The 11,238-nt window shown below is 41.9% G+C and overlaps 1 protein-coding gene across 3 annotated transcripts in view; it reads left to right on the forward strand.

Moving 5' to 3' along the window:
* Positions 1–3,981, forward strand: part of RYK (receptor like tyrosine kinase) — an 88,594-nt gene extending 84,613 nt beyond the window's left edge. For all 3 annotated transcript variants that reach the window (XM_053929715.1, XM_053929714.1, XM_053929716.1), the window contains 2 exons: positions 2,047–2,183; positions 3,522–3,981. In XM_053929715.1, the coding sequence (XP_053785690.1) occupies positions 2,047–2,183; positions 3,522–3,633 (249 nt within the window). In that variant the 3' untranslated portion in view covers positions 3,634–3,981. The remainder of the gene's footprint in view (positions 1–2,046; positions 2,184–3,521) is intronic.
* Positions 3,982–11,238: the final 7,257 nt, after the last annotated feature.

Consider the following 11,238-nt stretch of genomic DNA (forward strand, 5'->3'; position numbering starts at 1 on the left):
TTACCCTCCACCCCAAACCACTCCCACCCTTGCCAAGGGACATTTGGCAATATCTGGAGGCATTTTCAGTTATCACAACTTGGGGCATCTGGTGGGTAGAGGCCAGGGATGCTGCTAAACATCCTGCAACGCACAAAACCCCTCCCAGTAAAGAATTACCTATCCCTCAGCATCAGTATGGCTGAGGTTGGGAAACGTGCTCTAGGTTTCCAGTATAGACCTTCTGCTTCAAACAGTGTTATGCCACTTCATATTTAACACGAGCAGCGTACATATAATATTTCTACGTATCCCCTTCCATCCTTAGTGCTATTGTGGGCATACATTGTACTTTGCCCTGTATTATAAACCCCACAATATATTGTTGCTAGTTTTGCTTTAAACAATCTAGGACATTTTTACATGAGGAAAAAATACCTAGTTGTTACGCATATGTTTTCAGAACTACTCATTCTTTGTGTAGGTCCAGATTTCCACCTGGTGTCTTTTCTTTCCGTGTGAAGAATTGCTCTCATATGTCTTGCAGTATAGGTCTGGCGACATTCTCTCAGCTTCGGTTTGTCTGAAAACTGAATTTGGCTTTCATTGTTGAAGTATGTTTTGGTTTGATATAGTATTCTCCATTAGCAGTTCTTAAAATATTCTGTAAGATATCATTCCATTGTTTTTTTGTTTACATAGATTATAAAAAATAAAACTTATACTAATGAGCAAAACTATATTGTTCATTAATATAAGACTTCCAAAAAAATCTGTATATTTGAGAGAGTATTTTGGGATTATGTTGTTACTGAAAAATAGAAACAAAAGTTAATGCACCCTGCTTAGATTTTGTAAACAGACTTGTTTTTGCCTTGTGTGTTTTTCCTTTTCTTTTTTTCTATTTTTTTCTCTTTCACTCCCTCAAAAATTTGGGGGGCAAGTTACTTCTCTGAACCGCAGTTTCCTCCCCTGTCAAATCTGGCAGTCAGTGGTTCTCACAGGTTTGTTGTGAAAGGGAAGTGAGATAGAGGCTGCAAAATGTCTAGACCTTGAAAGGATTCCTGAACATGATACCATGGTGCACAGGCAGCCTCCTTTCTGACCTTGGGCTTCACACGTGGCAGCAGCTCTGTGCAGACATGCAGCCTGCCCTCCATACACTCCCCGGGAGCCAGGGGAGCCAGGGAGGACCAGGAATGAGCACTGCTGCTCATGGTTTCTGTTCTGCCAGGAGTTCACATGTTGCTTTTAAATAAATCCGAGCTCTTACTCAAGGTTGGAAGATATTTTCTGAGGATACTTCACCCGTTAAATTATTTGCATACAGTAAAATTCCATGATATCTTATATTTTACATAATTTACATATTTCACTTGTTCAGGATGCTTTTCCCTCCAATTAGGGTAAAATTATATTCATTTTCCATTTCTCAATTGTGCATATGAGCTACAGTATTTAAGTAACAAATTTTCATATTAGGAAAATCAATAATAGTTTTGAGTAGTGGGGGCCCCAAATCAACAGTAAAAACTAATAATCAACAGTAAAAAGTTCTTTCCAATGGATCTAATTATCTTAGAATATACATTAACAGTATTCTCATTAAAGGATGCATTCATTAAAATGCTTTCTTCTCGTCCTGGCTAGGTGGCTCAGTTGGTTGGAGCATCGTCCCGTACACCAAAAGGTTGCAGGTTCAGTCCCTAGTCAGGACACGTACCTAGGTTGCAGGTTCAGACCCCAGCCACAGAGTGTATGGGAGGCAACCAGTTGATGTCTCTCTCTCCCATCAATGTTTCTCTCTCCCTCTTTTCCTCTCCCTCTAAAATCACTGAACATATCCTCACGTGAGGACTAAATAATAATAATATTAAAAAATAAAATAGAATAAAATGCTTACTCTCCCAGCAAGATAAACTGGGGGTTGTTGATTTGTTTTTGTAGATAATATTTTGCATTCTTTAAGATTGGTTGATCTATTTTTGGTCCATACCTGGCCATGGGCTGCCGCACTCTGACAGTTGTTTTAAATATGCCCTCCTGTGTTGCTGCTCTCCTCCTCAGTGGGCCTTCGGTGTGACGCTGTGGGAGCTCATGACGCTGGGCCAGACGCCCTATGTGGACATCGACCCCTTTGAGATGGCTGCGTACCTGAAAGATGGTTACCGAATAGCCCAGCCTATCAACTGTCCTGATGAACTGTAAGTTTTTCTGAGCTTGAAGATCTGGGTTGCATTCTTTTTCCAGTGTTGGGATAAAAGGAAAAGAGCAGGTGTCCAGAGACTTCCCTTTTGAAAATAATGATTTTTGGACTTGAATTAGACTCTCCTAGAGAACCACAAAGTCAGCCAGAGTCGTTCACTCTTTACTGCATCTGGCACGAGGACTTTTTGCATCTCAAATTTATAGTGCTTAATCCACAGGTGGCAAACACAAGGCCCGCGGGCCGAATCCGGCCCTCCACCTTGTTTTATCCAGCCTGGCACCTTGTTTCTACCCGGCCGCAGCACTGAGCTCTCACTTAACTGTTACGGAGTAGTCACATTTATAAAGTCCTAAAATTATATTTGGCCCTTTGAAGGCAACTGCGAGGCTGATGGGGCCCCTGGTGAAAATGAGTTTGATACCCCTGGTAATCTAACCCAAGAGACTAATGTAAAGTAAGAAAATGCTTAATGTTATGTGGGTTATTCTGTGTACAGTGAGGGCTGGCTTTTATTTATAGAGCCTTAAGAACATACTGAGTTATATAAAGCCTTTCTCGTCGTCATCTTGCCGCGCCAGTTGGCGTCGGTTGATATACAAGGAAGATGTTTTGGGCTGGCACATGAGATAGTTCCTGTTTCCTGCTTTCATGACGTAGCCAGTCTTCCCACCTAATGGGAGTGAGGTGGGCAGGGCACTGGTCAGGGTGCATAGGTGAGTATGGCCTCGGTTCTGGAATCCCCTGAAGGTCTCTACACCATAAAAAGGTGACAGCTTTTCTTTTGCACTGACTTTACTGTGGATCCAAGGTTCTTAGAGCTTAATAAAGCTTTTTCTTCCTCCACCTTCTTTCTCTGAGAACTTAAGTACAGGATAACAGAGGTATTTACATGAAATCTCTGCATTTGCTGATATATTTTTTTCCCTCTCTCTTTTTTGTTGTTGTTGAAGTACAGTTGTCACCGTTTTTCCTCTACCACTCCCCCCACCAGCCATCCCCACCTCCCACCCTTGATCTTACCCCCCTTTGGCTTTGTCCATTTGTCCTTCATACATGTTCCTTGACAACCCCTCCCCCACTCCCCCTGTATTTGCTGATGTATTTTGATGTGCTCTCATGAAGAATTGAAATCCACATGTAAAATCCAGATAACTCATTTTAGCTTCTTTTCATTTTAGGCGTGCCAACAGATAGTGATATTGACTGATTTTTAATATGTCATCCTCTTCCACACCCACATGTAGACAGAAAACATAACTGGCATCAAATTGACTAAGAAGTTCAGAGTACTGTATTGTCACTAGCCAAATGTCCTGTTTTTGTCACTCTGCAGATTTGCTGTGATGGCTTGCTGCTGGGCCTTAGATCCAGAGGAGAGGCCCAAGTTCCAGCAGCTGGTACAGTGTCTCACAGAGTTCCACGCGGCCCTGGGGGCCTATGTGTGACTGTCCTTTCACAGTCCCACAGCATCCAGGCGGAAGGTGCCTGTCAGGACTCACTGGGAGCTGGTCTTGGAGGCTTCATCCACCACACCACGCCACGCCACGCCACGCCAGCAAAAGCACATTTGTCTTCCAGAACACCGTGCCTTAGGAATGCTTTAGAATCTGAACTTTTTAAGACAGACTTAATAATATGGAATATTTTCTAGATATCACTTTTATTAGGTTGAACTGAAAAGGTTTTTGTAAATTTTTTGGCCAAAAATTTTTAAAACATAGTAACTTTGGACTAGGGCTACATTCTTACAAAATAAATAAACAGTTTTTAAAATTGTTTAAACACTTGGAATAGCTATCTTGGTGCCGATTGCTTTTTATTTTTTGTCTTCATCAAGGTAATGTAGGTTATTCACCTTTAAAGTTTTTAAAATATTTATCACTAGTGTTGGGAATGGTTGGTCTTTGAGATGCCGTCCTTTTTCTTAAGAAAAGAAAAACAGCATAAAAAGTTGTCTGGTTTGCGTTCTACAGGAAAAGGCAATATTGGAGAAAGAAAACTTAAAAGCTAGAATGGGAAAAAAAGAAATTAAAAAATACTTATTAGAAACAAACAACCCTTTCGTGGAATATTGTTTATTTTTTAATTTTTTAATGAAAAGGAGTTCTGCTTTTTCATTTTTGAGGAAATAGGAGTTGAGTTCATTGAAACATCTTGAATTGGCAGAAATTAGCTTTTCCATGAACCAGAAGTGGGCTTGGGTGCGGGTCAGTAGTGAAGAATAGTGATTTATTTATTTTTACTCTCTGGAAAAGGTGATAATACCACTTCAGAAAGTGCAGTCATGTTCTAAGTTTAAGAATCCCTTTTAATGCACCTACAGTAGTGCTGTGCGGAGCGGGGGCTCGAGCTGTTGTGAGTTAAAAAATGGAAACTGGCAAGTATTGTGCTTATCTCCAAGGCTGGCTTAAGTATAAAATTGTCTTTTAAAACACTCAAAAAATTAAAGGATTTGTTTTATGTTATGGCAGCATTGAAAAGACCGTTCCTGATCAATGATTGGTTCTGTCTGGTGAATCTTTGACCATGCAACAGATAAGATACCGTGTTTCGTTTCACGCGTGTTTCTCTCAGGCCCGCAGTCCTTAATGCGGTTACAGCTAACTCTGCTCAGCCTCCAGGTTCTAATAAACAGTTGGAATCATGATTATGAAGAAGTATTACAGCACTGAAACTTTTTTCCAGAACTGTTAAATTAGGGATGTGTGTGTAGTGGTGCTTGGTTATATTGATACTGGGCCTAGTGCAGGGTTGAATGGGCCTCCTCGATAGTTAGGCCTGAGGGTGCCTCGCTCTGCTCCCATCCTCATAGATGTACAAGGGAGAGTGCGTAGCAGCTGGAGGCTTTTGCTGTTGTTAAAGAAGCTTTATGAATTAGCACATCTGGAAAAACAGCTCACACAGTACATGCTCTGCCAGGAGCAGGCCAAGACCATGGTTTTTCTATGGGCTGTTTATTAACACTGGTTCTTTGATTTTATGAAGTACTCGGCTTCCCAAATGGCTGGTTTTTAAAAAGCTCCTTGAGCTGTTCGTACGTTGCAGATGTTTTCGTTCACAGCCTGCAACCTTTCGAAGGCATTCAGCCAGCCAGTATGGTTTAGCACTCACTATGGATTCTACACAACATCCCGTCCAACATTCAGTGCATTCTCTTTTTGTGTTCAGGTTAGCATGTTGTTTAGAAATCACAGTTCTATGTACAAGGTCAGTTCAAAAGAAAAAAACACTGACATCTGACTTCTGTCCCCAGTTAGCAAGTAGTAAGAGATGCTCTCCGTTATCTGGCAGGCGTGGTACCTCTGACCTTATCGTTTTGTGTTTGTGAGCTGTTTTATTAGGTATATTTGTTTTATAGTAGGTGTTTCAAGAGTTTAAACAGATTTTTCTTGCTGAGCTACTTGGAGCCATTGACATGGGGAGAAAAGAGCAGTCATAAGATTTTCATGGCTGGTCTTCATCCAGTTGTTTTGTTGTAGATTGTGAATGTTACTGAGCACACTTTGCAGAAAACGTTATTCCTATAGGAAAGAACAAATTGACAGAGCACTGATGTGGTATTATAAGCTGGCTCTAGTCACCCAGAGCTGTATTGGATTCTGTCCTTTCCTCTAACACCCCTATTATAAGAATATTTTATTTGTAGAAGCAAGGAGGATTGGGCTGTTTATTCAATATGTATGTATTGAGTGCCCACTGTATATTTGGCTCTCAAGATATGCAGGGAACGAGGCAGATGAGGTTCTTCCCTTTCTGGGTCTTATATTCTCGTTAGAAGAAGCAGATAATGAACATAAGATTTTGGTAAGTGCTCTGAAAAAAATATAGAATGGTGTCGTAGGGAATAACTTTAGATGTACTATTTAGTCAGGCTTCTTGAAGCAGGTGGCATTTGAGCAGAGACCTGAATGACAAGAAGGCAGCTATGAAAAGGGTATTTGCAGAGGTCTCAAAGCAGGAACAAGCTGGCCTCCAGGCTCAGCCCTTCCTGTTTACCCTCCAGCAGCTGCTGCTAGCAGAAGAGAACAGAGGTCGGTGGGGCTAGAGTGCAGTTAGGGAAGGGAGGGCTCCCTGTGACTGCTGGGGGGCACGGACAGACAGCAGGCCTTGCAAGCCATGGATACATTTATATATTTTTTTCTATACACAGTGGAATTTCATTCAAGGATTATTTTTCAGTAAGGGATTGATTAACATGGTCTGATTTATCATTTAAAAAAGATTATGCCAAAGTGAAGATTGCATTGTTGGGAGACAAAGATGAAAGTAATGAGACTTCTAAGAAGCTGTTGCATAGTTTAGGAAAGGAAAGATAGTGGTGTGGGAGATTGGAAGGAGCAGATTGGAGATCAGTTTTGAATATAACAGGCAGGACCTGAATCCATGAGATGTCGGGGATGGGGTGGAGAAGGAAAGAGAGGGATCAGGGCTGACTGGTTTGTCTGGGGCTTGAGCTTCTTCTGGTTGTATGGCCAGACTACATAGTGAGATAGAAAAAAATTCAGGGAGGAACAGGATTTTACTATGGCAGAAAGATCAGTAATTGGTTGTAGGCTGTTTGAGTTGCCAATTGGTCAACGAAATGGCAATTTTCGGTAGATAAGAGTCTGTAGCTCAGGGAGGCGGTCTCATTGAACATACCAGTATAGGAGTGTAACCTATAGACTGTATGGAAAGCCATGGTACTGGATGAACTTGCTTCAGGAGGTGGTGTAGACGGAGAGGAGGTCCTAGGACAGAGCCCTGAGCACTCCAGCATTTAATGGTCTAGTAAAGGGAGAAGAGACACCAAAAAAGACTGAGAAGAAGCCACTGCAGTTGGCAAAAGCAATAACCAAAACAGGAGAGTGAGGTGTTGTGGAAGCCCAGGGAAGAAAATGTCCTGGAGTGGAAAATGAAGCCTGTGTGGGGCTGGGCCTCATGGCGGGTATTGACAAAACTAGGAGGGATCAGAGCAAGTGGAGATCGGAGCACAAGGTGGGAAGGTGGGGGTCCTGCTATTGTCAGCGCTGTTGAGAGTTTCACTGTGAAGGGACATGGAGAGCTAACTAGAGAAGATCAAAGAAGTTGGGGGGGTCTTTGGTGGGGGGTGGGGAAAGGGAGGAGGGCATGTTTGTTTTCCAGATGAAGAAATGGTCCCAGAAAATCTTTCACAGGCTAATGAGAATGATACCTATAACAGAAGGAGAAACATCCCTTTGGAGTTTAGGACACACTTCTTTCTGGCCCTTTGGTCCTCAAGCATGAAGGCCTTTCCACTCGATGTCCCCTTTGGTGGTGGTAAGCGCTATGTTTTTAATGGGGAAATAACGTGAGGGCGAGGTATACAAAACTGTAAACGTTCCCCCTGTATGAAAACCTGCTGTGTTGACTGACCTGGAAACTTCGACCCATCACGGTCCTCTTGCTGGCTGCCATCTTTTGTCCCGTTGCCTTTGGAACTGCTTAACTGGCCTTGGCCCTTAACCCACCCATCCAGCCTCTGTAGGAGTAACGGCTCCCAAAACGGAGCTGCCGTGCCTGTTTGGAACTCTTCAGCAGTCTCCCAAAGCCTTCAGGGTAGAATGAGAACTCCTAGGTGCACAGTCTCCACTCATCTCTGCAGTTTCGCCTCCTGCTTCTCCTCCAGCTCACTCCTTCTGCCTGAGCGTGTTGGGCTGTTTCACCGGTTCTTTCTTTGGCATGTGCTGCTTCTCTTAGAATGCCACGCTTCACTATAGGTGGCCTGGGCGCCCAGGACACTCCTCTGACACCTATGATCCCTTAGCCTGCTCCTGCAGGAGCTTTTCAGCCTTGTTCCCTGGGCTTGCACTCTGATAAAGGTAAGACAGAGCATACATATATATTTACCACTTGGCTGTACATGTTTTGAGAATAAAAACTTGCGTTTCACTCAGATCTGAATCACCATTGCTTAATTAGCACTGGACATATGGTAGGGTTGAATATTTGATGAATCGATGAGTAAAAATATCTAAATTTACTTGAGAGCAATAGAGAGACTTTAAAAAGCCTGCTAATTCCTTTAAAACATGATCTCATATTTGAAGTATTGTGTTCTATCACCAGTGTGATATTTGCATTCAAATTTGAAAAGTTTTCAGTTTTGTATGCGGTAAACCAATAAGCCATGAAATAAAAGAGGCAGATTGGAAGGGAAGGGAAGACCATAATCCCACCCCACTGCTGGCTGAAGCACCCCTCCCCCATCCTCATTTCCCAGTACCCTTTTTACTTCATTTTCCTACTTTTCATTTGGTCATAGGAATAACTAGCCTATTTGCAAATTGTGCTTCATACTTCTCTACAAGGTCACTTTTATTTGGAGTTATACACAAAGTAAATCATTGACTTTGGAAGATGTTTTCCAGGTGTTACTCTCTCATGCCCCTCACTCTTTAAACAGTTTCTTATTAATAATTTTTGTTCCTACATTCATTTTTGCCTTTCGTATTGCAGGATAACATTGAACTTGGTTTTCTGGGACGTGTGCACATGTTGCATAAGTGGGGTGCGCCCAGTCGTGCGCTGCTTAACCAACAGGTTACCTTCTGAGAGAAGTGTCGTTAGGTGATTGCATCGTTGTGCAAGCACCTTACAGTGTACTTGCACACACGTAGGTGGTACAGCCTACGGCTGTAATCGTGTGTGCTGTGCTTTTGTGTGACTGACAGCTCAGCAGGTCTGCTCACCCCAGCATCACCACAAACACATGAGTCACGCGTTGTGCTATGTACGACCTTAAGGCAGGCACTGTGCCACTAGGTGGTAGGAGTTTTCAGCACCATTATAGTCTTATGGGACCGTGTTGTATGTATGGTCTGGTGTTGACAGAAATGTTGTTATGCCACAGATGACTGTACATACATTCACATATAAGTAGTCTGAATGTGTGGGCCTCAATTTTCCTTCTGAGAGTGACATTCTTTAAGTAACTCAGGCTAACCAGGCCCCGAGGGCCTAATGGAAGATACTGGATTGGCCAGAAAGTTCATTTAGTTTTTCTCCATTTGATGGCTCTAGTAATGCTTAGTTGTCTTTAACTTCGTTTGAAACAATTTCGCCAGATTGTATTGTGACAGCTGGCATGTCAGCGTGCATTTTTAAAAAACATCAAAATTGGTGATTTTTGTGTAGCCATTTTAATATTTAAGATGGAAGAAAATATGCAACATTTTGGTGTGTTCTGCTTTATTTGAAGAAAGGTAAAAATGCAACTGAAATCCAAAAACAGAAGATTTGTGCAGTGTATGGAGAAGCTGCTGTGACTGATCAGACATGTCAAAAGTGGTTTGCAAAGTTTCTTGATACTGTTGACATCTTGGCCAAATAATTCTTTGCTGCAGGGTGCACTGGAAGATGTTTAGCAGCTCCCATGGCCTCAACCCACTAGAAGCCAATAGCAGGAGATAGCCAACATACTCAAAATATCCAAATCAATAAAGTTATAGGTGAAATGGAAAATGTGTCTTTTATTTTATGGAAAAAACTAAACAGACTTTTGGCCAACCCAATATCTACTAATCCTTCAAAGAACAGATGTTGAAAACTTATTTTTTAAAAGAGAGTGGGAATTGATGATATTTGAAACTATTTCTCTGAGAAAATAATAAATAATGTGCGTTTTGACCATACTTGGTTTATCAATATTTCAAAACTAAAGCATTTTTTAAAAACTTTTTATTTTATTGATTTGAGAGAGAAACATTGATTTGTTGTTCTGCTTATTTGTGCATTCATCGGTTGATTCTTGTCTGCGCCCTAACCAGGGATTGAACCCACAACCTTGGTCTATTGGGACTCTTAACTAAATGAGCTACTTGACTAGGGACAAAACTAAAGTATTTTTTAGTGATTTGTTCTTCGAGAGGAGTAAGCACTCCCTGATGATATATTAAAATTGGGGGAAAATAAAAGAACTTTTTCCTTAAAAAAGAAGGAAATTAAGGCTGACTCCTTGGTATCTTAATGTTACATTTGGAATAATTTTTTTTTTTTTTTGCGTTTTTCTGAGTACTTTTTGCCTTCTGCCTTCTTGGCTTCAAGATTAAGTAAGCATAGGCGTGCATCATTAGGGATAGCATTTGACTGCAAGTGATCGAAATCCAGTTCTAACCAAATTCTTAATTAAATTGAAGGTTATTTCTCTGCTACAACAGATTCCGAGAGATGAACCGCTCCCAGGGTATCATCCAACACCCAGTCTTCTCCATTTTTGCTGCTCTGCCATCTTTAATGTGTGTTTGTTCTTAGCCCTTCCTCTGCCCCCACTGGCGCCTGGACCTTTACTAGGTAGGAAAATGGGAGAAGAATGAAAAGGCAAAAGGTGTGAGTTGGCTGATTCCTTTTTACGAGGAGACTATTAACTTCCTCCTCGTAGACGTCCCTCAGCATCTTACCGGCCAGACCTGCAGCACAGGGGCCCCCCCTTGCTGTTAGGCATCTCGGGAAACTAGGTTTTATTGTTTTTCCCCAGCAGATTTATTGAGATATAATTTACGTATCACCCATTTAAAGTGCACAATACAATGATTGTCAGTATGTGCAGAGCTGTGCGGCGTCACTACAATCTGATTTTTACCATGAGATTTCTTTTCCCCAGGAGAAACCCCACGTTCAGTTCCCAGCTTTTGGCAACTACTGACCTACTTTCTGTCTCTAGATTTACCTGGTCTGGACACTTCATGTAGGTGGAATCATACAATATGTGGCCGTTTGTGTCTGGCTTCTTTCACCTAGCATAATGTTTTTAAGGTTCATTCATGTCGTATGGATAAATACTACTAATTTGTCAGTTTACGCACATTTCAGGAAATGCGTTTTATTTGAGCACATTCTTACCCTCACTCTTGGTGGGCAACTAGCAATATCTGCTTCTGTGCAGAAATGGGGTGATAGACTAGAATCAGCCCCCTTTCAGCACTATATGTAATGCCTCAAAAGTTTTGTCAGGGTCCTGGCTGGGTAGCTGTGTTGGTTAGAGCATCATCCCAATATGCCAAAGTTGCAAGTTCAATCCCCGGTCAGGGCATGTACGGGAGTCAGCCAAT

This window comes from Desmodus rotundus, chromosome 8 (genome assembly GCF_022682495.2).
Source record: "Desmodus rotundus isolate HL8 chromosome 8, HLdesRot8A.1, whole genome shotgun sequence".
NCBI lineage: Eukaryota > Metazoa > Chordata > Mammalia > Chiroptera > Phyllostomidae > Desmodus > Desmodus rotundus.